Source organism: Cariama cristata, unplaced genomic scaffold (assembly GCF_000690535.1).
Source record: "Cariama cristata isolate BGI_N322 unplaced genomic scaffold, ASM69053v1 scaffold1901, whole genome shotgun sequence".
NCBI lineage: Eukaryota > Metazoa > Chordata > Aves > Cariamiformes > Cariamidae > Cariama > Cariama cristata.
Genome location: NW_009600809.1, coordinates 996 through 28,499, shown reverse-complemented (window position 1 = coordinate 28,499; position 27,504 = coordinate 996). Strand labels below are relative to the sequence as shown.

Here is a 27,504-nt window from a genome sequence, read left to right as displayed (position 1 = left end):
ATGTTTGCTTGTTCCATGTTCATTCAGGGTCTTTGGGGGGGGAAATAAATCAGTATGCAAGATTGAAGCAGCCCTTTGTCAGCAGTTTGCCTGGCTATGCAGAACTTCTATCAGCTCTAACTTCAGTTAGCTGAGATAGGATTAGTGTGTTAACTTTTGCCAAATGGAGAACCGTAATAATGTTACTGTGGAAGTCTTCTCATGATACCAGTCTCTTTTTGAATGGTCCTGGCAAAAAAAATGTCCAATTTAAATGTGGTGCATCTAGACCTCTTTCCTTGTCACATTATTAAAACTATATGGAGGGGAGTTGAAAGATGGGTTGAGATTGCCCATTCTTACATGAGCTCTGAGACCCTTCTTTAATGGCAGCACCAGGACTGCAGTGCCTTTCAGCATGCTCCTAAAGCTATTTTGCCCTTTCTAGCCACTTGGTCCTCATTTCTGGGTTAAATTCTAAGTAAGTATCCATGAGCAACCTTGGTGTTTAACAAATTTCTCTGGCACCCCTCTTCCCGATCAGGATTGACAGGAGGTATTTGTGAAGGTGAAAGATGTTAGCAGAAGAGCCATGTGAATGGCACCCCTTCTGTCCATCCCAGTGAGGAGCTGGTCAACTCTGCATTTCTTGGTTTTTATGATCTATTGTCCAATAGCCCCAAGTCTGGGCTATCCTTTGAAATCCTTCAGGATATACCTAAGCACATTGAGCCACATCCCTTGTTTTCAAGATTCTCAGGCTTGGCGTATTATGGTATCTTGCATGCAAGGAGAATGCCTTCAAAGAGCAGGGTTGACACTGCAAAGCAATTGGAAGTTAGGTGCTTCCTCACTTCATTGGGAATCCTTAATTTGGCTGCTTGGGCATGTGCTTTGATTGTGCAATCAGAGTTGTTTTCCTCTGCAAAACACCTGCATCTTTCGAGTATATTGCTTAGATGAAGCTTGGTGAAGGAGAAGCTGTTCTGGGATACTTTGCTTTCTCCTTGCTCACTATGTAGCTGTGAGCTTTGCTTAGTGTGTGCTGTCAGTCCCCTGTTCTGGAGGCATGGGACAGTCTCCCTGTGGCACTGAGGTGTTCCTCAACAGAACATTCTATGTAAAAATTAGCAAATGCAAATGTTTACAGTGCCTTTGTAGTAGAGAGCCGATTTCCCGTAGCAGGGACGTGGGGTGCAGGTTAAAGGTACAGAAAGCATCCATTGAGCTTGGCTGCCAGACTTTCAGGAATAAGCAAGCAATACCTCGCAGTATTGCAGTGGGGACAGGAGAGGATCCTGGAAGTCGATTAGTGTAATTAGTGAATTAATGTAATTCTCCTTTGTACTTAGGAAGGGCTGAATTTATAACAGTGGTAATAAAATCAAATCAATGCTCATTTGCCAGCTCATGTTGACTTCAACTGCATCTGGGAGTGTTCAGTCTGTCAACAGATGGGACCCCAGGTCCAGCTACGTTCCCAGATGCAGAAGGGCACCGATGCTGGCAGGCACAGACTTTATCCTTAGCCCTCTCAGTGCTCATATTTAAACACGTGACACCAGTGCAGCTCACGGCCACATGCTCATCTTTCTTCTTCCACTCCTGTTTTGTACAAGGAGTTGATGGTTGCTGCTGCCACCTCCTCCTCCCACTCAAAACTTTGAGTGGTTAAGTAGGAAGAGAAAGCTGGTATCTTCTCCATGCTGTTAAATGTGTCCTGGTAATGGCTAGCCAGCTGACAGCGACCTTGGGCTTCCTTAGTACCAGGGGACATGCTGCTCTTGCTTGGATATGTTTTTCTCTGTTCATAGCCTTGATTTTTTTTTTTTCTTTTTTGCAAGGTACTCGTGCATGGGCAGGAAAGAGGCAGGGGGGAGGGATGCGATACTGTACAGAGGAATCGCACCATGTGTGTTCATGCTATCCCAGTGACACTTTGTTTTCGCCGTGCGGCCCAGCCACCGAAGCTGTGTTTGTTTGATCTTGACATCTGCACTCTGCAGGAAACGGTGGTGAACTGAATGGAGCAAACAAAGCGAGTTAATGTTGTTGGAGGGAACTTGAGCGCACACTAGGCTTGAGAATGGCTCTGTTTCAGCAAGGGCACCACCTGCTTTGCTGCTCTCTGAATGTGGGCAACAAGATTCACTTAGCTCTGTTATAAAAACAAACTATAAATCTGCAAGGATCAAATACTTTATAGCAAGTCCGTGGTGCAGGACAAAGGCCTCTGATAGCCATCTTGGCAGGTTCTCGTTGCTTTAACTAAAATACAGGAGTAAAGTCAAAGTTTTTCTTCCACTATATCCAGGATTGAGTGGAGCAATCCTAACCTAATTTTGAGGTGGGTGCAAAGTGAATTGCGGCCTGAGAGGTAGTGCACATAGATGTAGTCAGGCTTGAACGCAGGCCACCAAAGAAGCGCTCAGCCCTAAATGTATTATTGCAATATAGCCAAGTATGGGAACCTGAGAAAATCCCCCAGACCCAAACCAAAGTCACTTGTTTCTTATTCATTCCAGTCCAAATCTAAATATGGAGGCATGCAAATACCCTTCTGCATAGTTGCTGGGTTGTGTGTGCTGTTGTTTTATCCTATGTTCAGTAATTGTGCGTGTGTCTCCAGGACTTAGTAACGCTTACAGTCAGCTGAGATGGCAAACGGGCTTTTAGCCCTGGCCAGCTGCTAATCCCCAGGAAATACTGCCATAATCACTTTTGTTATGATTAAAGTGTCCTTTAATGTTCAGAGCCAGAAACTGCAAATCCTCCAACAACCTGTTCTGTGCCGGTGCGTGGGTCATGGCAGTGCTCTGTGCCTCAGTTTACCTGTTTTGCAAAGCAGGTGTGGGTGTCCTGCCTGGGCTGGATACAGCTGCGAGGATGGAGAGAGGAAATAATAGCAGAGCCTCTTCCGTAGCACGCGATGCAGAAATACGCTGTGCTAACGGAGGTTGTAATGAGATTGCCCCTTACTGGGGGAACCTTTCTCGTGCTTTAAAAGTGCAATGATCTCCTCACTGCTGGCTGCTGCTGAGATCAAATCGGAAGGTCAAATCTTGAACTGTAAACCTTCTGCGATCTTTAAATTTATACACAGAACTATTGAATGTGAAGTAACCGGTCTTTTCTCATGACCTATGTGCCCTGTTGACCCCATCCGCTTGTCAAATGCCTGGACTCCTTTTAAAGCATAAAGGTGGTACAAGAAAGACAATTACTGGTGGTATAATGGCAGCATGGCTAAATATGGGGCATTTTACACTGGGGTGAGCTCCAAACCAGCAGTAACACAAACTGTGCTTCGACCAAATTCAAGGTGGTTGCAAATACCAATTGTCCTTTGCAAGAATGTTTAAAGTTTGGTTTACTTGTTTTCAAATATTTAGAATTACAGTTTGTTTTGCCTGCTTTCCGTGTAGCTCCTGCGGATGGAAAAACTGAGGTGCTTGGGATTTTTAGAAACTTGATTATTACTTGGGAGGAGGGTGGAAATGTTATGGGGAGCATTATAGCCTAAGCTTCAGATGGCTGTATTTTTGCCTAAAGAGGATGGTCTTGCCCTACACTCTTGAGTTTCCCCCATGCAAAGTTTGAAGGGATATTTTTGACTAAAGCGAAGAAAGGTAGATGGACTGCAAAGCTCTGACATGGTGGTTTCCATCCTCCTGTACCTTTCCACTGGTATGAGGGGGAGTGGGTGCTGCCTGCTGCTGTCTGATCACATAACATGGGAGTACCAAGGCTGCAAAGCCCAACTCCCATCTTCTGGTTTTACTTGGTCCTTGTGGCACCTCAGGCTCTTGTTCCCCAAAGAAGTGAAATCATCCCAAACCCACATTTATATGCTTGGAGCCAGGCAATGCCATAGGAATGGGCACACAGCTGTCTAAATGCTCAAGAGCAAGAGTGTATTTACAACCGTTAATTACTTTATATGAATGCCTCTGAGCTAACCTAATACATTTATGGACAGTTCCAGAGGCATTGCTGGGTGTTTCATTTGTACAGGTTTACTTCAGGTGCTCTGTAACTCTATTTCAATTTGCAGTGTAAATTTAAATGTTCTGCCAGGTTTTGCATATCATCAACACTTATCTCTAAAATCTGGACCAGCCTTGGAGGAAAAAGTAATTACTGTACATTTTGTAATCCACTTAAGGATCTGTGCAGCCTGGCTGCTTTTAACTTCTTCAGAGATCCTGATGGAATTTGTTTACCAGGCTGCTGAAAGTAGGTGTTTATATACGTTTAAGAGAAGTGATTCCAGTGCTAGGAACAAAATCACATAAATAATTAACACTGGAAGTCCTTACCGTTCAAACGTGTTGCTTTAGATCAATTTAACTTTTACCTGTTAAAACAAGTGAAAAATAAATTTATAAAGTAGTGGCTTCATAAGAGAAGCAACTCTCCTGGTTTCTTTTCACTGGTTTGAGGGGTAGAGCTATAAACCTGGTGAAGCATAACATTAATACTGCATGATCAAGCAAGAAAGAACCACTTTATTTTACTTGCTTTGCTTGTCACAAACCTATCCTAATGCTTGCCTGTTGGTTGTTTGTACAGTTTTTAAGAAATATTACTACCATGGGCGCACAGGAGACAGTTACTTGGAAAAAGCACGAACTGATGCTATTCCAAGCCTCGGCATCAATACCACCTTCTTGATGAATTCATCAGTGAGCAGATCCATGTCCCTAGAGAATCAAACAGGCACGCATGATGTGCATTATGGGCGTGAAACTGCCGTCCTTAGTCTCATGTTGATGTTGGGTACCCTTTGGCTTGGTCATACGCTCTATCAGTTTAAGAAAAGGTGAGTTGCTTCAGTCTTAGAGCTCAGACAACTGATTATTTCATATTACCTGCGAGGGAATCGCTAATGGTTTTGTAACCCAGAAAAATCAGGTGGAACTCTTCCATTAGTGGTGTTGGAAGGCAAAACCAGAGATGAACTTGGCTGGCCACCTGGAAAATGTTAGTAGCAGAACAAAATGTTCGGTTACTGGACGATGCTCTTCCGTATTTGGTTTGGCATCGCAACTGACTTTTTAGAAAGCTTTGGGTGAACCACGTATTTCACGTTGGAACTCCTGTAACTCCCCCCTAAATAGGCATTGAACCATTTTGGTGGGCAAAAATCCCCGATGGTGCTGGAAGATCTACTGGGAATGTACCTTCAGTGTGCTCTTGGGAGTCAAATGCCCAGCTCTAATTTGGGTTTTACTCCCATTGCCCTTAAAACTCTTCATTTGAAATGCTTGAGTAAGTAATTAAACTAAAGTGGAAATGAAACACAAATTGGTGCTTGGCAGACTTTTTTTCTAGCTTGCATCTTAGTTTCTTGTTTCTTTATGTTTTTTTTATGCATTCGTCAACCTTCAAAGGCTATAGATTCCAGAGGATTTAAGGCTGAATTAAAGACTAATTCTTCACTCTAAGTATCTCTTTAGAATTGCGAGATTGGATTGAATTTTCACTTGTTAAAGCATTAATGCTATCTGGATTGAGCGATTGTCCTTACAGTGTGGAGCTGATGGAAATTTTTTGTCTTTAAATTGCAGCCCGTATTTGCATGCAAGAGTGCGTGAAATTCTATCCGACTGTGCCTTACCGATTTCAGTTCTGACTTTCTCTGTTGTGGGTTCCTATATCTTCAAGGAAATTGAAAGTAAGTTATATTTTTATTCTCTGCAATGCTGGGGTGTATGAAAAAAGGAAATGAAATCCTAGGAAGGTTTTGCTTAAAAAAAAAAATAGCAAAGCTCTTCCATATAATTTCAGAAATCCTGCATGTACCGCCCACCACCACAAGAGCTCAAATTTCCTCAATATTAGACTCAATTCATTCAAAACCCAAATCAAACAAGGCTGAGTGAGGTTTTTTCTCTAGATAAGTTATTCTAGGTTGTTTTTTCATTTCGACGTAATTTAAAGTATGTATCTCTTACAATGGAAAGGATCAACAATTTCTGGCAAAGAACAAAGGGCAGAGTAATTAACAGGCAGGAAGGGTTGTTGCCAGTCATACAGACGTAGAGTTGATGATCCCAGTCTGTCCTCTTTGTCTCCAGTTTACGTTTTCCCAATTTAGGTGAAATGGTGCAGAGCATCTGGGCAGTTCTAAGTTACACAAGGAAATCTAAAAATGAGACACCATTCATTGGCCAAATAGATCAGCTTTTCCATATCAGGAAGTGATAATGGATGGGGACAGGAATTGTATTGTCCTGTGGTGACGTGAGTGGGTGATGTGAGGAAACGTATGGAAACAAATAAGAAATGGCTTTTTTTCTGTGATGGCCATTCCATCCAGTTGGATTGAAAAATGATGTGTGGCCATGTGTGACTTATCCCTAGTCGTGGATTTCTTCCAAGGGCAGGAAAGTAGGGGCATTTCATACTAAAATGCCTTGCACAGCTTGTTGCATATGAGGAAGTTTCAAAATGCCTCTGTCAGTTGATTAACTGAGCAGGAGGAGTATACTACTCAGTTAGAAATAAGGTCTTCTAATATAAAAATGCCTTGCATCTGTGAAAAACAAGTTTCCCTCTTTTGTTTTGCTCAAATATACATAATGCCTCACTAGAACTAGCAGTAATCTATCAAATCAGGATGGCAGCCAAGTTCTGAGAGGATGGACAAAAAAAATAAACTAAACCAGCCAGATGAGCCCATCTTCTATGGCCTTCTGGCTCCCACATGCCAGAGCATCATGCCTGGTTTGCTGCATTGATTCCCAATACTTCGTGGTGTGGGTAAAACATTACTTGAGTCCGTGTGGATGGTTGGACAAGAAGGTGCCTCCTAAAGTCATTCCCCTTCTCTTTCCAGTGTCCAAATTTAACTACAACCCATCTGAGAGCTTGTTTGTGCTGGCCCCAGTCCAGTCCCTCTCCATTGGGTCGGTGATGAGCGCCATGGGGCTGGGGTTCCTCCTGTCAATGCTCTTCTTCATAGAGCAGAACATCGTGGCGTCGCTCACAAATGCCCCGGAGAACAGGTAATACTTTCAGTGCTTCTCTCCCTCTGTGGAAGGACAACCTTGAGTCTCTTCCCAGCACTGCTTGTCCAAAACTTGTCTGAATATCAGAAAAGATATTCAGGACACGTTCTTCAGAACTTCTGTTGTCATAGATGAAAGCAACTCTACTGCTTAACTCCTCACCATCCCCAAAACCCAATATTGTGGCAGTGAGTCAAAAATGCAAAGCGTCAATGAGCTCATCACCTCAGCCTGTTTCTTCTTTGCCCATGTCTGAACGTTACATAGATATTTTGTATGGTTTGAGGTCTGGATGTACCTCCAGATATTTGGGGAGTGTCTGACACATGTGGACACTTGCACTGTTCTTACAGTACAGAGTTTCTTGAAAATGAAAAGTCAGTGACCTGCATAAATGTCATAGCGTGATATACTGCAGCTGAGCATCAGAAAAGAAGTGTTTGGATCTGTTAGTCTCCAGCTGAAAAGGTGGAAATGAAGTAAAGCAGTATGTCTAATATCTGAGAGGTCTGATTTATGAGCAAACTTGAGTCGAGATGTTGCACTATTAAAATATTCCTTCTGATGTTTTTGTGCCAACTGCAATCAGATATATCATCAAGAATGAATGTGTATTACTTTTTTTCAGGGAAACTACCACATCTCAGAGGATTTTTTTTGCTAATGTAATGCGTGGGAGGGTTCTCTCCTTGCATACATTAGCATTCTGCATGTTGTAGCTGGAGTGACACTGAATTAGGGGAGAGAAGACAAGCTCAAATTCAGTTACACTAATTTGGTTTTCTTTGACCACTTGACTATTTCCTCTTATCTTTATTATATCGCTTTAAGTTAAGTATTGCATAAATCTGTCATGTAAGTGGGTCATCTCTTTCCAAATATGAGTTTCTTCTAAACTTTTAGGTATTTTCCACTACAGTGTCTTTATAGAATATAAAATATTCTTTGGGAGTTCTTCGTAGTGTTTGTCATAATGTCTTGTTACACGGCTGAGCTTATGCTAATTGAGTATCAGGGCATGGGTTTTTTAGAGATGGAAGAACTAGGACTTGACACCTTCTGTTTGGTACCATCACAGAATAAAAATACCGTCGTCTATACCAGCCAAATGGAGAATGTGCTGTTTGGTGTCTTACCAAATGTAGTCATTTTCTCCTGTAGAAAAAAAACAGGGAAAAGATGATGCTTGCCTGAAAATACACTGATGTGCTTTGCTAAAGGGTAATCAAAGCAAGCATATAGGACAGTCCAAGGAATACCGGGCTGGTTGGGCGGTGTCAAGATAACCTAGGATAAGACGTCTAGATCTTTGTATGTGTGAGCTAGACAAGCTCAGTGGAGCCTATCTGTTGGTCGAAGCAGGTGTATACCGCACGCAGTGCTGCAAGACTGCTGAGACCAAACAGTGTACTGGGGGACTACAGTGAGGCTGCTGTTAGACATATGGCCTTTGTACATAGAAAACCCTCTGAAAAAGGCAGACAGGACAATCAGATTATAACCCTGGGGATGCTGGAGATGCCTTTGCTCTGAGAAAACAGCACATGAGCAGAAGCCGTGCTTTCAAAGCGTGAGCCAACACGGGAAGTGTGTTTACAATCCCACCCTTCCTGCCAGCACCTTCCAGCTTCAGAAGCATTGCAATGTAGACGTCTACCTGACCTAGTCACCCCGTGGCCTCCTCTGTCAATGGGGGTGAGTGCTTCCAGTGAGACAAATCTTTTTATTCCAAAACCAAACCCCACCCAAGATTTCTGCTGCCCAGACAGTGGTATCTGCTTCTGAGATAGACATTAAGCATAGATCTTCACGTGCTGGGTCATGTGTACTAACTCCATGCACCTCGCATTCTAGAGCATCTTGGATGGCTCCAAGTCTCTGCTTGGGTATTGAACGGGGCTTGCTTGGGTGGCATTAAGATACCTAAATAGTGCTCCCTTTGCAGTTGATGGTGCCCAGAGAGCAATTCAGCTGATCCCTTGTGTTGTGTGAGGGTGTCTGCTGCTCTCTGCTTTGATGGCCCAGCAGAAACACAGCTATTAGACCTTTAAGTTAGATATTAAAATTTGAGTGCTGAATTCTTTCCCAGCCTTTTTCTAAATTTTACTCATGGTATCTGAGCAGTTGGTACCAGATGGGTATATTCAGGAAAGGGGCAGGCCTTGCAAAAAATGGCAAGGTTAAACTAGATGCAAGTTCAGTGTTAGCAGCTGCACTCTGTGTAGTCCTTGCAAAGTGAATGTGAAATGGTCAGCTTCCTTGATGAAGGCTGCAAATTTTCCCCTCCCCTAACAAACAAAATGGGGAGGCTACCCAGCATTCACCAAAGTCAGGAGCTTATCTCCTTGGTTGACTACCAAGGAGGAGCTGAAGTTTAATGAATTCATGTCCCATTTTCTTATCATGCAGTAGCAATTACATAATTAGAGGATTACTGCAGAATACCGAGCATGTGTTCTGCTCGTGAGGAAGGAGGGAGATCAGGGTTAAAAACAAGATGGGTGGGAAACTTCAGTGTCAGTAGTTTTGCAACCCATGCCCAGATTTCTACTCACTCCCTAGATGGACTCTGCTAGAAAGTATACATGTATATTTTGAGTGGACTCTGCAATAAATGTAGGAACAAAATGTTGATGAAGTTTTCTTGGGCTGTTATTTTAGTGAGTTGCCTTTCTGCTCAGCGTTGTTCTTTCCAGGAGATGCCTGCTTTGGGAGCAAGCTATCAAGTTTCATTATCTTTTGTGTTCATGTAACACAGACTTTAAAGCAGGAGGTGTGAAATCGCTCTGTGCATGGAAGTGCACTTCGGTGTTTAGCATTCAAGCTCAGGTTCAGCAAGGGCAACCTGTGACAGTTTGCGCTGGGTATAACTGCTGTCAACAAAACCCTCATTTCAGGTTGGTGAAGGGAACAGCTTATCACTGGGACCTCCTGCTTGTTGCGCTGATTAACACAGGCCTGTCCATCTTCGGCCTCCCGTGGATCCATGCTGCCTTCCCTCACTCCCCAATGCACGTCCGCGCCCTGGCCTATGTGGAGGAGAGGGTTGAAAATGGACACATCTACGAGACGTAAGTAGGAACCACGGAGCTGTCTTGGATCTCTTCGGTTTAATTTGTGGTTTCCTAATCCTTTGAGTACGGTGGGTTACGTGGTTGGGGAGTTAGCTGTCTTGAAGACCTGTAAGATAGGAAGGTAGAGGGGAGATGCATCAACACCTCAGCCAGTATGGCCTGTGACTTGGCTTCATCCCCCTTCACTAAAGCGCTTGTTTTTAGGACAGACACAAATTTATGCTCTTGTCAGTGGCTGACGGCAGTCTGCAAGGGATTCCACCCGCTCTGGTGTAAACTGTTCTCTGGAGGAGTCAGCCAAAGCCTTTTTCAGGTTTATCCTTGTGGAAAGCTGAGGAGATGCTCTGGCCAGATCTTTCCAGATGTCTTCACCAGAAAAAATCCAGTCTGATTCATTGCCTGAAACCTGTCTGGTGGTTATTACAAAGGGTAGGAAAAATGCTATGCGAGCTCTGAAATAGTGCTGTATCTTCTGCCACGTTTTGGGAAGACAAGATGCGTATTAAATTCTCCTGTTTTTAAGCAAAAACAACTGTGAAGCCATGCCCAGGTCACAGATTTCTATTTAAGACCAGCATTTATGCTGTTCTGAGTTGTCCAATACAGTCCTACTTGAGACCTATAAAAAAAAAATTAAAAACCTAATTTCTCATGAAACCTTCTCCAGAATAGAGATTATCTGGTCTGTTTGATCTTAGTATGTTAGTCGAGTACTTTTACCTCAGAAGTGGTAATTTCCACTCACATGCCATTAGTTTTAATTATCCTGTCTTGGTTTCCAGTTTCAGAGTTGTCACTTATCAAAAGTGAGGTTAAGTGCCCATTTACTTTAGGGGATGGAATGGCTCTGTCTTTTAACTTGTCTCACCTTCACGCTGTTCTTGGTGCCAGCTGGTCCAGCCCAACCTGGCACAGCTTCTTTCTTGAGTCAGTGATGGACAGATTTTATCTTCCACATCTGGAAATTGCTGAGTCCTGCTGCTCCCTGCAATGCTTTTTCAGACTTTTCCTGGGAGATCAGTCCCTTGGGCTTGTATTCCCATTCGTGTGTGTTGGTATGAGTTGTTCCCACAACTGTATCCGTCTCGAATAAATGCTAAACCTTATTTTAAAAAAAAAGCAACTTGGTAATTTGAGTTCTGTAGGGTTTTAATCCATGCCCTTGCTTGTCATGTCCATGATCTGCGTCGGGATACCTCTGCCCTCCATTTCTTTGAGGTGCCAAATTTACACTTTGAAACCCATGTGCCAAGCCTCCCTCCTGTGTCTTCTGTTGTCAATTTTAACACCTGGTGGCTTTTTTTGCTATTTTGCTGCCCGCTGTCTTGATTCTGCATTCCGGCTTCTTAACAAAGTCAAGTCCCCTGCCCAAATTAAGGACTACCTTCTGCCTTTGTCCTCTACTGCTTCACCCAGCTGCCCAAAAAGAGCATCACAGAGCCCTCTTTGGCCATGCTAACCTAGATATGGCTCTAGGGATTATCGTGAAGGGACTAAGTAAGGGATGCCCTAATCTCACTAAGCATGATCCCTCGCAGCACAGCTCTTCTGCTGGAGGCGAATCGGTACGTAAAGGAGTGCTGTGAACTGGATATTGGGAGTGAAAAAGGGAATGAGGATTTCTTAGTTATTTGAACTCCCTTCGAGGCTGAAGCTTTTTGTTCTCAGCAAAGCATTGAGCTGTAAATGGGAGGCTCTGAGCAGTGTTGTCATCTTTTTTCTTTTTTTTTAATCTCTTAGCCAGCTCTGCTGAAGAAGAAACGTCCTGAAGCTCAATTAGAAAATCAGGAGTTCTTTCAATGCTGGCTCCCTTGGCAGGCTCCTTTTCTGCACACAAATCAAAGCTCTCAGGGAGAATGATGATATAAACAAGAATAAAGATCTGTCACAATGAAAGCAAAATTTTCTTTTCCCCTGTAGAGTTGCCACTTGACTTTCGTGTGGCAATCTGCAAATAGGCTCTCATTACTCATATGGAGGAGGTTGGGAATGGCTAATCCTGTGCTAGCCATATTTAAAAGATTCTGGGGAAATGAGCCTGGATTATGGTCTTTTCAATCTCCATTAATTACTTCATTTTCATTGCAGTACAGACTTTCTGGAGCTGTTTACTCAAGCGCCAAACCAGATTCTGAACACATACAAATTACAAGATTTCTTCTGTTGATTTAATGTGACTTTGATGTCCTTACTCTGGAAGTAAGAAAGGTGCTAAAATTGGCAGAAGACCAATTTGAGGCTGGGAACTTCAGCTTTAAAGATCTCATGTTTGGTGCATTATGAGCAATTTTAACTATTCTGATAAGAAGTTCCAAACTACTTTAATAAGTGGTATTAGGAGCTGGCAGTAGTAGTTACGGTACATCTTGTATGTGATCAAACACTCTTCAGTGCTGTGATTGCTGCATCCCCAAGAGGTGACAGCAAAAAATTTCATGAACTTCAAAAATCCATTACCAAAGGGCTGCTACTCTGAGCAGTTCTGTACTTGCAGACTTGCATCTGGTTGAAATGTGGTGGCTTCATATCTAATTTTGATCCTGAGCTCTTCGGTTCGTGTGACTTCACTTGCAAGGAACCTAGCAGACTTGTGCATGCTCGGACTGACGCTTGTGGGTCACGAACATCCGCAGCAGTGGGTTAGATCTCTACCTGAAATAGCAGAAATGCTTCCTCTGTAGCTTGCCCAGTGACAAAGCCAGGGAAACTCTTGCTGTACTTGAATGAGGCTAAATCAGTTAGTGCATCCTTTTACTCCTGCTTTACTGGGGCACTTGAGGCTCGTAGTGATTCTAGTAGCTCTGAAGCAGCCTGACCACTTCTTATCAAACTATCAAATTACTCTGAATTAGCACTTGCAGTTGCGCTTTAAGCTGCTTGGCCCTGTTCATCTCTGAGGTTTCTGTTCTGTGTTGATCCAGACCTGGAGGCAATGGAAGGAGTGCCAAACTATGTCTACCCAGGTGATGTCCCATTTCTTCCAGAGCTGGCAAGAACAGTCTGCAGATAAGAGCGAAGTGCTCTACTCTCCCTTGGCTTCTCTAGGCACTGGCAGGGACCCCTTGACATAGGAGACTTGCAAGAGGATCTGAACAAAATCTCTTTGGAAGGAGGAAGGCTGTGGTTTCTGCTGTTTAAACCTAACCAGGGGAGGGGGGAAGTTACTTAGAGGTTAACACCTCCTGTGGCTATTCTGTGCATCCTCTCTTGGTAATCCTAGATAATATGTATGACCTGCCCTATTACTCACCAAGGAATTCATGTGTTGTCCTCAGGACTTTCTGTACTGTTTGTGATATCGGTTGTTCCTTAGGTCTCATGACTGCTTGTGTTAATTCTGCCATGTTATCCAAATCCTGAGAGCAAGCCTTAAGCTGTTACCCTTTCCCTCGCTCTCTAAATACAGATGTGGAAGGCTCCTTCATCCCCACAGCTTCGTTATGCTCTTGAATGTATAAACAGATTTGAAGTTCAACCTGACCTTACTTGCAAATGAGACTCAAAACCTTAATAGTGAAAGAATTCACTGGGAAGTAATTTTCTCTAGGACAGACGGGATTATGAGGACAAAGCAGTGCATATGTAAAAGAGGGAAATGTGTTTTGATAGATCTCGTGGCTGGTCTTGTGTTAATCCTTGGAGTATTTTGTGTACAGGGTTAATTTGGAATATGAGGTCTCGTGTCCAGGGAATGAGGCCACTAGATGACACCAAAGCAACCAATAGACAGGAATTTAATAGGATGATTTATTCACTAGCTTATCCCCTGAATTGGTATATTTATTTTCTCAAAAAAAGGTATGTTAAGAATCCTCCTTTTCTCTATTTATAAGCAGTCTTGAAAGATGAGGGTTTTCTTTCCTCCTATTGTTTCTGGTATTTTTAGTGAAAAGAAAACAAAGCAACCTCCCCTCACCCCCCAAGTAGGCTCTGAAAGTTGCTGCATGCTTTCGTCTCAGTCTTCACTGCCCCCCCAAATCAATCTGTGGTCTGTCAGCTCTGGAAAATTTGCATTAATTAATTACATGTTTTGCATGGTAATAGGCAATTTGCAGGGCAACTGCTGGTATCCACAGCAGAAATTAATTTCTAGCTCCCTCCGTATTGCTCTCGGCATCCCCTTCCATATAAACAAGGAGATCCTCATATACATCAAAAATGCTGACTTGCAGTCAAGAGAGTGCAGAGTGGGTTGGTTTTTTTTTTACAAGAGGTTCGTTAGTTCCCGTAGAAGCCAATGAGTTTTCTTTTGGACAGAAGCCAACTGCATATGCACTGAGTAAATCGAGGGAAGGTTTACTGCCCAGAAAGAAGATTCTTGTCTGTTCTGAGGGGTTTTTTTGTTGTTGTGTTTTTTTTTTTTTCCCCAGTGTGCTAAACAGAATTAGTTTAGAGGGCAATTTAGTTCAGGGTAGGATCTGTGGAGCTTTGCAGAAGGGGAATTTGGCATTTTTCCAGTTGCTCTTTTTGAGCGGTGGATTAAGTGCCTGGCCTGGATCCAGCAGAGCTTTGCCTTCTGGGTGTCAGCACAGGGCCAGAAGTGCTGACCTCAGTGCAGTGGGGATGAGCTTCCCTTTCCCGAGCGGCACGTGTCCTGCACCGACACAGAGCAGTGAGCCCCAGCAATAAGCTTACATGGATACTGGGATATTATCCTACTCCCTTAATCCTTATCTTCTTGCTTCCAGGATTGTGAGCGTGAAGGAGACCCGTTTGACAAGTCTGGTGGCAAACTTCTTGGTTGGCCTGTCGATCCTGCTCCTCCCTTTCCCTCTCCAGTGGATCCCAAAGCCAGTCCTCTATGGCCTCTTCCTCTACATTGCGTTGACCTCCATTGATGGGAACCAGCTTTTTGAAAGGGTGGCTCTCCTGCTCAAAGAACAGGTACACAGACTGGGGCACCAGCCTGATGGAACAGAAAAGGGAATTGTATTTACAACCTTGGCAGCAAACTGTGGCAGGAGCTAATGCAGAAAGCTGCTGGTGTTGGGAATGGAGTTACCCCCAAAACGCACATTCTCAAGAGGCTGATTTCCAGCTCCAACGTGCACTTTTCGTAACCTTCTCACCTTTCTCTGCAAAGTGGGAGTGAAACTTGATGTCTCTAGCCTGGCTGCCACTGAGACATGAGCAAGAGAATTCTTTTCTGTTAAAGCAGACAAATGAGTGGGCGAATAATGCAGTGTCAAACAAGAAAAGTGGCGTGGTTATTGTTGGGTTAAAAAGAGGTGGTAGCTGAATTGTTCTTAGAATGGCACTGCATCTTGTCTGTCTGTCTCTCGATTCTGCATAAATTGCTTTCTACGTTTCCCTGCCACAAAAGCATTTGAGCTTTCTTGTTCAGAGTGATGTCTCTGACATAATCCTTCTCTTTTCAGTCTGCTAAGAATTACTCTGGAGCCTCTATCTCCAGAAGGCAAGAATGAATGGTGCTAGGATAGCTGCTACCAGTGAAGACAACCCCTAAACTGTGTAGAGTGCAAACCAAATATACATTCAAACAATGCCTTTTTAAAAAACAATTGCACAAACTGAATGTAGGGTGTTTGTAAGTTGTAAAAACCCACTGTGATGTCGTGTCAGCTGCAGAGTACGTGCACTTTAAAAATAATGATTAAAAATATTAAAAAGCACGTGCATAATGTCAACAAATGGTGATATTTGGTTTCCCCAATAAAGCTTGCGAACAGGTAATTTTTTTGCTCTATTTTACACATTCATGTTGACTTGTGTGAAATACCACGAGACAGGATTTTAAACTCAAAATGAGATTACTTGCGTTATTGAAACCTTTCTGATGTGGGATGAAAACAAATCTGGAAGATGTATTTTCAAGCCATCTCTATTACAAGTGCTAAGAACGTGCTAGTTTACAGTGTAGGCAGTACCTGGGAGCAATAGTGAGTCTCCAACTCACCTTCTTTTATGTAACAAGGGTCAAGGGCTTAATAAGCCCACATTTGGCTCTACATCTCTGCTAATCTATCTTGATCTCTAATATTACATCCCAGAGGTTAAAACTGTGAAATCCGGGTAAAGATTACATTTGTCATGTCAATTTTTGAATGAGACTTGAAGAGTTACTGATGTATGTGGAATATTACTTCTGGTTTTCGTACAAATTATGTGTGGAATTTTCCAAGCTTCGGTTTGGAAAATTAAAAAGTATTCTCAAATATGGAGATTTCCCTTTTCTGGAAGCCTTTTAATGAGTCACGGCACAATCTGAAATCCATTGAGTCTGTATTGGTGCCAGTAGACAGTCGCTCATACTCTTCATTGATGTATAGACAGTGAGTCAAAGCCTGTGCTCAGACATGAGCAAATAACTGTCAAAAGAAACCACGAATGATATTTAGCCTACTAGTGTCACGGGTTTTTTTTCCCCCTTCTTTCTCAAAAATGAATAGCTTATATGAGTTGAGAAAATCACTGCAGTCGGAGTACAGCCTCTTCCCGTACCTCTTCAGTCTCATCTTCTGGTATTCCCCTACTGGGATTCAGCCAAGAAATGGGACCGCTGGGGCAAGCATGGAGTCTGATCAGAGGACAGAAGGCTATAAAATAATGAGGAGCTGGGTTTCAGGTGGAGAAACCGTCTAGCAGTAACAGCACCCAAATGCATCTGCTTACCATCACCCCCCTGCACACCCCCACAGGCACTTCACATATTGCTGCAAAGCCCTGATAATCCTACTCAGGGGAATCTCATTACTGTACTTATCAAGATACTTAATTGCATTCCAGATGCTCCCAAATGCAATCTTAGCCGTGTGGTGTGTCTTTTCTTCTCCGGGTTTCTAGTGCTCAGTCATCTTCTGTGTGTTGCTGCCAATGCTGTGGTTTAAGGCATTTGCTTTAACCCTACAAATCCTGCGTTCAGCTGTTGAACCTGTTAAGGACTCTGATGTTGATGCATTCTGCGTGTAAATTGATGACTTCTTTAAAACTCTTGTGTTCAAAAGCTTGTGCCACATTCTGCAGCCACAAGCCCAAGTCACTGCATGTCTAACATGTAATTCTTCTCTTCCCAGACTGCTTATCCTCCGACGCATTACATCCGCAGAGTGCCCCAGAGGAAGATCCACTATTTCACAGGCTTGCAGGTCCTGCAGCTCCTCATCCTCTGTGGTTTTGGCATGTCACCGTTGCCCTACATGAAGATGATCTTCCCGCTCATCATGATAGGGATGATCCCAATCAGGTATGAAGCTTGTCTGCCTTTTTTTTTCTGTGTCTTTAGGCTTGGACTGCAGGAAGTCTGAATGGTCTAGAAGGGCAGCTGGTACTTTCCTGAGTAGCCACATCATGGAAGTGGGTGATAGTGACCTCTTTTTCACCAGCTGCTCAGGCTTGAGGAGGAATAGTGCAGAGATCTTGTGATTTCACTGATGTTGAGTGTTGTGCAAAGGGTTCTGGGCTGGCAGGTACTCTTCTTCCAGCTAGCAGAGAAGCAAATAAGTCTGTTTGTGGTGCCTGTGGGATGTCTGATCTTCCCGAGAAGCTGTAGTCTCAGCCTTTCCTCTAGATGGTATATTGATAATGTGCCTTATTGCTTTGCAATTTGATTTCCTAAGGCCTCTGCTCAGAGCAGAGCTAGAAACTTTTCCTAAGAGGAATCCTTATCTCTTATCCAGTGCTGTGGTGACCTTACAGACCTCTTGCAGGGCTGAATGCCATCGCTAATGATCAGTTAGGTCAAACTGGCCACGTTTAGTTTTAAAATGTGTCTTTAAAACTGGGAGGACCCTACAACATCTTGCAGTCTTGAGAGAGGATCATTGAGAAATTTAACTAATTTCTTTCTTAATGTTCATTAACAGTGACTGCCCATCATTCTCCAGTTAAATCATTCATGGTCTCCATCCTTTGGATATAATGAGAAGCCATAATAAGATCTTGGAAGGAACAGATCTGTTTCCAGTCCAGTTGATTATTTTTAGGCCAGCATGGTATCCAGCCATATCTGTTTGTCTTTGAGCTTTCAGTCTCAGAGATTTTCTGTCTGATCTCGAAGTTCAGGGGTGCCAATGTGGTAATCTGCAGAGGCAACTATTGTGCTGTTTTCCTTGGGTGATAAAGATACGTCCAGTTCTTTCTAAAACAAAAGCAAATGTCAAAACTACCATGGATTTCGGCAGGATCAGGTTAGAGCTATTTGGACTGGATTTTTGAAGAGAAGCGATCTTGGAAAACACTGAAATTATTGTTCCTATGATAAGAGTCTCACCCACCCTTCACACAGGCATCACTGCGGATGACTCGTTAAGTGGATGGTAAATACTTCAACTGTGTGCAGTGCTGGATGATTGACTCTTGTGGGAATTGCAAGTCTCTGCACAGAGCAGCTCAGTACAGAGAAGAAAATGTGGGATACCCTTTGTCAAACATTCAAGTATCGGACTTAGTGTAATAAGCTAAGCTAGTGTGGAGAGAGTGCTGTCAAAGAACCTGATTTTGTAATGAGCCTGATAATTTAGTGGTGCAAATATATCTTCTTTTGAGTAAATAAGATACTGTCATCATATACTAGTTCTGTTACTAACTCGTTTCTCTTTCCAGAGCAGCTTTTTCTAGTAGCTGGATAATCAGCCCTGCTGCTAAGGGGAAGGTGATGCTACCTGGCACAATACAGAAATTTGCCCTTGGCTTTCCTTTCTGTGACTTCTTTTGCCTTTGTGTAGTTTCTGTGGGCTCCAGCCGAGAAGGCAGCACCATGATGCATGAGCTCTGTAGTTAACAATGACTTTTTCACAAAGATTTGGTGCTCTAAATAGATGAGACAGAGTAGAAGAAATTAAATCTCTTTTCTCTTTTTTTTTTTTAAGAACTGAAGGAAGGAAGAGGAGATGGGACAGTAGCCAGGGGTCAAAGTCAAGAATCAAACCCAGATGAATGAGTCAGGGCTCAGTGTCCCATCCAGAAAAGCAGCCATGTTACCTGTCTGTCTCAAAGCCACGTTTCCATCTCTCCGACAGCAGTAGACACATGAATTCCATTGTCGGTGGTGAGGGGCCACTAGTGTAGTGTTAATATGAAAGATAATGGATTTCAATGGCTTCTCCCAACAGGCTGTTCCCTGCTGCAATAATGAGAAAATGTGATTTCTTTGGGTATCCCCAGTTCCTGGCTTTGATTCAAAACTTTGGGATGACTAGGGGTTTTTTTCTTGCTCAGAGAGGAAGAGTCGTCTTTCCAAGTTCTCTGTGATGCTTATCTGTGCTCCCTGGCATTCAAGCATTTTATTTCACAACAGGTCTATTTAAGCAGATCCTGGTACTTCTGAGTAGAAAGTGCTGTTTGGGATCTCTTGCATAGCTATTGAAAAGGCCCTTCCAAGTCTTAAACTGGCTTTCTAGTGTGTTGTGCCTTATATTAACGGCTGAAGAATAGCTTCCTTGTTAAGCAAGAAAAAGTGTCAAACTAAATATGCAGCAGGATTTAATAAGAACAACTTCATAGCATCTTTTTACAGTGCTGTGCTTTTCTCACCCAAATGTGTTAATTCATGGGGACATTCTTGCAAACAATTGAAAAAAAACAAACCCCAAAAGTAAGGGAATCGCCATCTCCATGATCCATTGGAGAATCCAGACACCAGGTAGGGATGGAGTCTTACCAGCAGTTAGAGAAATGAATGTCACAGCCCTTCTCAGCTTCTTGCCGTGGTCTCAAGTCTTGCTGATATATTTGGTGCTTCTCTAAAGACCCAAGCTGCTGGGTTATCTATTAAAGCTTCTTTGTGGTAAGAGCTGAAAGGAGTGACACAGTGTACTTGGAGAATTTGGTGCAAGACAAATAGCCCTTCTGTGCAGGTCTTTGAGCCAACATTCCCACTATAGGGAAAGCAGTGAAGAAAGTAGAAATCAGAAATAAATGGTGATTCTTGGCAAAGTAACCCATCCACTAGCAAACTGGAGGCAGCAGGAAGCTACTACCTGCCTCGCCAGCACAAACCAGGAGCATAGCTGTGGGTCGGGTGAGATGGTACATTTTTGGCACCTTGAAGACTTTGTGGTGACAGAGTGTTCTAGGAAAGCAACTTTTCTCCTGTGAGGATGAGGACGTTCTCTTTTCTCTTCAACTGAAATGATGAGGCTTTTTGCAGGAGGAGATCTGCACTGTTATTCCTATAAATGTATTTGCTTGCAGGATTGGTTGTTTTTACTTTCCCCGACTTCATCTCCCCTTCAGCTGGGTGAATCTGTTGTTTGCATGGCCACGGACAAACTCAACTGAGAGTCTTGGGACAGACAAACAAAACATTACCTGACTATAAACAAGTGCTAATGGTACCTCTCTGGTTCAATCTTAGGTATAACCTGCTCCCTAGGATCATTGAAGCCAAGTACTTGGATGCTATGGATGCAGAGCATTAAACAGGGTCCTTCACGCACGGGACGGCGAGGGCAGCTCTTTCGGAGTTGGAAGATGGCTTTGCCGAGGCGTAGAACAATCTATCTGCAGTTCTTTCTTTCACCACTTTCTTTCTGCTCTAATATGGCATTGGTAATGCAGAGATATCAAAGATCAACTGAGTGTTGAAGTGTCAGACCAAAAAACAGCCTTGGACTTGGGAGGCCAATGCTCTTTGGAGCTGTGAGGCAAGCAAGCTTTATGGAAAATGCTACTTCCCACATCCCAAAACTGGAAACCCCAAAGATCAGCATGTCCATACAGTTGGAGCATGCGTTCTCAGAGTTGTCATGTGCTCCCTTGTTTGAGGGTGGGGGGAATCTCTTTTTTTATGCACCATGTCCCTTTCTTCCAAAACACTATAAGGACAGCAACTGACCCTTCTTTTACAGAATGACAGTCCTGTTCTGGCCTTTGAATTCAATTTCCCGTGCATCTGGTGTTCCCAAATTGGTATTCTGGGTTGGGTAGCCTCATGCTAAACCACTGATGTCAGGAGAGATGTCTGGCCATCTCTTCAGATTAGCAGGGTTGGAAACAGATATAACTTGTACTGATACAATCCACAGCTTTGGATGAATATTTGATTCCTACGAATGAGCTGGAATTGTTCAGAGGTTGAGCTGGCATGGTAATGTTGATGAAACCATATCTGAGTCCAAGATATTTGGGAATTATTTTGGATCTCTCTACCCTGACTTCTCAGTAATCAAACACAGAAGTGTAGTTTTGCACAACTGCAGCATTCTTGCTTGCACCCAGAGTCAGATGCTGAAACTTGTCAAAGGGCAGTTGCATTAATGATTGCATATACATATGTACAGTAGTGCCTATGTGTACATATATACATATGGATTTGTGTATATATTTTGCATAGATATACAAATAGGCCTGATTCTTTCAAAATATCAAAAGTGTTTTGTGCAGTCAGTGTTACCTGTGGTGTCTTGACCATATACTTGTTTTCTGCTTCAGTGCTGCTTTTTCTCATTGGAGATATGGTCACTTTTTTCCTTTTGAAGCTGCTCGGTTACTGTTTTTGTTCATGTGTTGCTTTATTCAAGGTGTTCCTTTACTTTTTTCTTCCCATGGCTTGAGACCATCATTCTGTCTTGATGCTCCAACATGTGAATTTTGCATTTAATTTTAATGTACAGCATGCAATGAAAGTTTTCCTCTTTCACCTGATCAATATTCGTTGGTCACTCCATTGTTTCTGTTTTGTAGCTAATCTCCAGTTTTCCCCACTCCCAGACGTTATATTATATTTCTGGATGAATCTAACTTCTGCTGTCTTTTGTATTTCAGTTTATTTAATTTTGCTTGTACTATGGTCAGTTTTCTTATTTGGAGTACTGTGAAACAAGCTGCCCTTTAGTTCAGTGCTTGCCCTTTGCTGCACACTACAGATCACAGGTAAAGTGTTATGAAAAATGTGGACCTCTGAAGATAATGAACTTTCTAAACAGTAGAAATGAGGGAAGAAGAGTAATATAAAATGAAATGCAAATATATTATTAGCACAAAGAAGTGTTTCTTACCAATTGCTTGCCCAGTAAATGGTGCAGAGTTTTTATCGGCACATGCCCTACTGCTGATTGGGTGTTCCTCTGCATGATGAGGAAGACCAACTCTCTAATGAGGGAGGAAGGCACTGGGTAAAAGCTCCTATGCTGAAACTAAGCCACACTCAAGCCACTGAAGATTTGGTGTATTTGCACTAAATATCAGATGGTATTTCTTTTTAATGTAGTTGCCTATGGCTTTAAAACATGTATGAAAAACTATATTTTTATTTTCTTATGAAACCCTTCATCTTTTTACTGATACTTGATGGAGCAGAGCAGCGAGAGTGTTCCCAAGAACGTGGCCATATATGCCCAAGCAATCGCAGGGGAAAGCCCTCAGCTTAGCAAGCAAAACAACATCGTGTGACTTTGAAAGCATGACCTTCACATTGTACCAACCAACTCTTGTGGGACTGCTGAGAAGTCTCAGGGTTGGGATGACCACCCCAGTACATCAAAGCAGGTAATGCCACGCATTTGGCTTTTGTCAGTCTTTGGAGGCAGCAGGGGTAATTCATACCGTGTCTGATAAAAACGGTATGACAGCAGGTATAAATCCATGCATGGTTTCTGACCACCTTCATGGGTATTTCCTGGCTTTTGAGTCATTTCTGTGGTGAGATCACTAATAGCTTTTTCTAAGGTCTACAGGTAAAAACAGAGGGCAAACAGTCAGCAAACAGGATTTCAGGGCAGTGCAAAGACAGCAGGGGTGTCAAAAGTATGTCTGGTCTTCAGTCAAGCGAAAAAGAGCAGGTGACAGCAAACAGTTCAGTACCTGTTGTAAGACAGGGAGTGCAAAGGCCTGATGATGCTTAAATAACATGCTTTTCCCATGGATGTCAAAAGATTTAACCAAAACTAGAATCAAAAGTGTCATCCTCTGGTTGAGTAAGCTATTAAACACACGTGTCCTGGGGTTGCGTTTCTGGTGTCTCAGCTTTTGGCAGGAAGAAGTCACCCTGTGGGATAGTTTAAATCATATTGCGGATGCTGTGGCTGGAGGAAGGAGGGGACGTGCCCAAGGGAATGTGGCTCTGGTCCTCTTTGAGGAAGAGCAGAGGCCCTGGGTGAAATTTCCTCCAACACAGAGCAGAGTGGGGTGAACTGGCATGCAGGTCTTGCCAGAGGTAATAGTTTTGAGATCTACCCTCCATTCCCCCACTTAGAAGGACCAAAAATGTCCCCATTTACAGCCTCTTCAAAAGGATTGATTTCAGATAGTGTCAAATGTTGCTAACTGGTAATCACAACTGATGATCCATCACAACTCTTGTTTATATCTTTTATTGCTGTTGCTTTACCAGTATGACTTCATCATTTGTATCTTCTTTGTAGCATCGATAGGATTCTGTTTTGCAGGGCTTGCTTTCTACGGAAGTCAGGGGCCAAAGAATCAACTGATGGGAAATCAGCACAGCTTGGGAAAAGAAGTTGTGCTGGCTTAGACTGGTTGAACATTTGGACCCATGTTTCAATATATGGGTAGAAGGGAGATGTGAGACTCAAGGCCTCTTATCTCATAAGGGGTTGTAATGATCTTGCAGAGGATTTTTTTTTCATACAAGTACCTTTTCTCTTCTTGTTTGCCTCTGGTTTTGCTGACTTAAGTGCAGGCGTTTCCAGGAAGTAGGCTAACTAAGGAAGGAGAGTTTGTTCAGAGTTGATTGAGCACTTTAACACTTCTGTGAAGGTTAAGACAATTAGAATGTAAAAGAAGTTTTATTATAAGCTCTTTATATACGCACAATGCTATGTGTAACTGTTGCCAAAGAACTGGGTTTGAAAGATGTTGATAGCTGTTAAGAGTCCGAGATGTTCACCTGGCAGTAAAAAGCTTCTGAAACAAGTGGATTTTGGAAGTTACCTTTTGACAGCTGCCAAAGCAATCAGAAACTTGGGAACAGAATAAACTTCTACCCTCAAACTTGTAGTTTTTGATCCTTGCGTTGAATGTAGGAGCTAGAACTTAGCTTGACAATTAAAATTGGATTTATACCTGAATAGTTTGTTGGTCTGAGACTTATTTTGTTGCCTTCAAAAATACTGTTGACACGCTATGTATGGAAATAGATGTGTTTCTCCATGTAAATTAAGGAAAGTTGATGAAAACATGGACTGCTGAACAGGCAGCATAGCACTGTCTAGATTGCTTAGGAAGCGAATCTGACAACTTCACTAGCAACAATCCCCAAATTCTCTGGCGTCAACATTTGAAGCTATTAATAAATGTCAAGCTCTGGTTGGATATGCATCACTGCATTTGCTGCGGAAGGATGGGGATGGAGTAAATGAATTCAGCTGGTTTGCTTCAGAGCTTGCCATCTGGTGAAATGCTTCAAGATGAGCCCAAAGACTGTGGGACATGATGCACACTTCCTGAAGACCTGTGTGAACTGCTCTGAAAAGAAATACTGTAGGTCAGACAGTTCTCCCCAAAGAGTTCATATCCCCAGCTGTACCAAAAGACTGGAACTGGTTGTAAACTTTTGCGTATCATATTTGGCTGCTTTAGAAACTGCTGCTGGACTGTGTTCTCTGGACACTCTTTGAAGAAATATGAAGTTGGCCAAAGCTGGATGTGGCTGGAGAACGTTTGGGGGTGGGAGGGAAGGGGGGTTTTTTTGTGGAGTTCTCAGCAACAAAAAAGGGACCTGAGACATGCCATGTCACCAAAAGCACCTACCGCTTTCCAGTCTGTATCCCGCTAAGCGTGTATCTACACTGTCTGTTGACACATGTTCATGTTACTCCTTGATCAAGCTTTTTTTCTTCATTGTGTTATGAATCTGCCCTTTGTAGTGTTTCTATCTGCCTGGAAGGTTAATGGGCAGAACCAGGGTTGGCTCAAGCTCATCTCTTGTGTCTGTCCCCCCAAAACTTAAGTGCAAGCTGTTTTCTCTCATCTTCCTCAGCCCTTCTCTGGAAGTTGGCTCTGGCATCTGTACTGTGGAAATGCTGCCAAAGTGCCGGGTGGGAATTTTTCTCTGGAGAGCTTAAGTGTGTATCTGAGCAGTAGCATGGCAGTGGCTGCTCCCTTGGGGCTCTCTTTGCCAGAATAAGCAATTATGAAGGATTTGTAATTGTCCTATGACTGTGCTGTCTTCTGCATCTCTTTAGACGATTACTTTATGGCGCAGCGTTCCAGTTGGGCTGTCCTCCTTTCCATCTGTCAAGCTTCCAAAACAACTTAAACAGACATAATGGGATGGGTTTGCCCCATTTTCTATCTGTGCTGAGGCCTGTGGATGTTAGAAGAGAATAGTCTTCTCTAATTGTTTTCATATCTAATTAAGGCATTTAAGTACCAAACCCTGTCCATTACACTACTGGCTGCAGATCTGGTCGCAAAGAGCGAACCATCAATGTTGTGTAAAGAGCAGACAGATGAGGGAGTTGCTGGAGTACATGCTTCAGAAATACAAATTAGCACTTTGCTCTTCAGCTTTTGTGTGTTTTTCTTTCGAACTAAGACAATCCTTGGCTGCGTCTGTCTTTCTGTTGTAGAAAACTCTGCGTAAGCTTGGATCACTTGGCACTGTTCTGATGTCGCATTAAATATTAAGAGCATGTCCTGGGGGAGATGCTGCCTTCTGCTCCCCATCTGCATCTCTGCTGCAAAGAGCTGCTTACTCAAAGAGCTGAAGTCTGCTTTTGGCACAGAAGAGGGGATGCATGTGGCATCTCAGTTGGTCATCTGTGTGACACGTTCTCGCTGCTGCAAAAGCTGTTGGTCTCCTTTATTTAGCCACAGGTGGGAGTCCAAAAGGTGAACAAAATGGCAAAGAGTTGGGGGAAAAAAAAAAACCAACCTGTAATTAAATTCTCTCTCTCTTGATGTGAGCTATGCTGGCTTTTTGCTCTTAGGATGCAAAAAAAAAAAAGAGCTTGCTAGCAGTAAAGTATTTGTTATGTGATCAGGGTTTTGCAGAAACACAGCATATCAAATTCAACAGCTGGAGTATCTGTTTCAGTGCTTGGGAGGCTTGCTGAAGGGCTGAGATCAGTTCTTGCTCTGCCTATCAGCAACAATCAGTGTCTCAGCACGCTTTTTCCAGGCATTGAATGTAGATAAGTTTCACATGATTGAATGACTTAGATGGTTTCTGCAAGTGTCCATAGGAGCAGCGGCAGGGTAACATGGCCATACTGGTCTCTGCTGGACGTGGCTGGAGCAGAAGGTGCTGCCCTTGGTGCTGTGAGCGATGGCATCTCCAGTTTTGCAGGTGATCTCTTTTCAGGAGGTGGTTGATTGACATCCGAGTGACACGACCGAGCTCACACAGTGTACCCTCCTCTCCGTGAACGGCTTACCTTGGGAGCTGTGTTAGCCACCTTTCTGTTATTTAAAGCGTCATCTATTTCTGAACTTCTCAAATGTGAGACCAGCACCACTGATTTCAAACTGCATCCCCAGCAGAGTCCCAACCTGCATCAATAGGTCTTTAAGTGATTCACACCTTTATTGTGGAGCTTCCTTTGCTTGCCCAGGTGTTAGCAGCTACCTCCTGTCTCCAAGACTTCTGATGCCAAAGTGTAATTACGACCCTGGTTTTAAGTGCCCGTGTCTGGAAGCTGTGGGCACTGGGATGTGTGTTGGACGTGTCCATCGCTGGCGGGTGCTGGGCTGTGATCTGAAGTGCCCAGGAGCTCTAAGTGGATCTGTTCCCCTGGGAGAAAGCATGATTCAGCTGCAAAGCACGGCAGCCGCTGGAAAGCGAGAAGCTTATTGTGCTGTTGACCCTTTGAGGATTCAACCTCTTGGTTTGGCGGAGCTGCTCTGATTGAATAAGTAAGGTGGCGTAGTGCTCTATTTTTGGAAGAGCTTAGCCCCTCCATTCTCCCCGTCCTCTTTATTGATGTGACGTTGTACCTTGTTCCCACACAGATGTTGTTACCCCAGAAAACAGGAATTCTCTTATTAAAATGCAGCAGTTCAGCTACTAAAAAAACTACTTGTCCAAAGTACGTGCTCCTGAAGGTTAGTGCAAACCAAACCCCCTTCCCCTTGATCTGACCTGAGAAAAGGGGCTGTATCTTGAATACCCCTTCATTTAGGTGTTCAAAAAACATTTAGACGTGGCGCTTCAAGTCATGGTTTAGTGGGTTTAGCAGGCATGGTGGCATTGGGTATACGGTTGGACTTGATGATCTTTGAGGTCTCTTCCAACCATAATGATTCTATGATTTTCCCCTCATGCTTTCCTTGGAGGGAGTTTAAATGCAGGATAAGCTCTGAGGAGGTGATTCAAGGGGAGAAACCCTCCTGAGGCAGATCCAGCTCATCTCAAAGCCTGCATCCCCTTTCCATCCAGGAGAGTGCTAGGGGAGCCGCTTGGCTGGGGCGGTCTGCAGCATCGCAGGAGAAGACCAGCAGTGGGTTTATTTTCGAACGTGTCACGTAACTGGTTAAATGTTTCTGTATTTGGTAACCAGGAGGTTTCTGTCACAGAT

The 27,504-nt window shown here is 43.3% G+C and overlaps 1 protein-coding gene across 1 annotated transcript in view; it reads left to right on the top strand.

The window, feature by feature from the left end:
* Nucleotides 1–20,791, top strand: part of SLC4A11 (solute carrier family 4, sodium borate transporter, member 11) — a 68,426-nt gene extending 47,635 nt beyond the window's left edge. Inside the window, exons 14-20 of the mRNA XM_009710149.1 lie at nucleotides 4,552–4,801; nucleotides 5,550–5,656; nucleotides 6,821–6,989; nucleotides 9,890–10,063; nucleotides 14,755–14,950; nucleotides 17,101–17,270; nucleotides 20,382–20,791. Of these exons, the coding sequence (XP_009708451.1) occupies nucleotides 4,552–4,801; nucleotides 5,550–5,656; nucleotides 6,821–6,989; nucleotides 9,890–10,063; nucleotides 14,755–14,950; nucleotides 17,101–17,270; nucleotides 20,382–20,445 (1,130 nt within the window). The 3' untranslated portion in view covers nucleotides 20,446–20,791. The remainder of the gene's footprint in view (nucleotides 1–4,551; nucleotides 4,802–5,549; nucleotides 5,657–6,820; nucleotides 6,990–9,889; nucleotides 10,064–14,754; nucleotides 14,951–17,100; nucleotides 17,271–20,381) is intronic.
* Nucleotides 20,792–27,504: the final 6,713 nt, after the last annotated feature.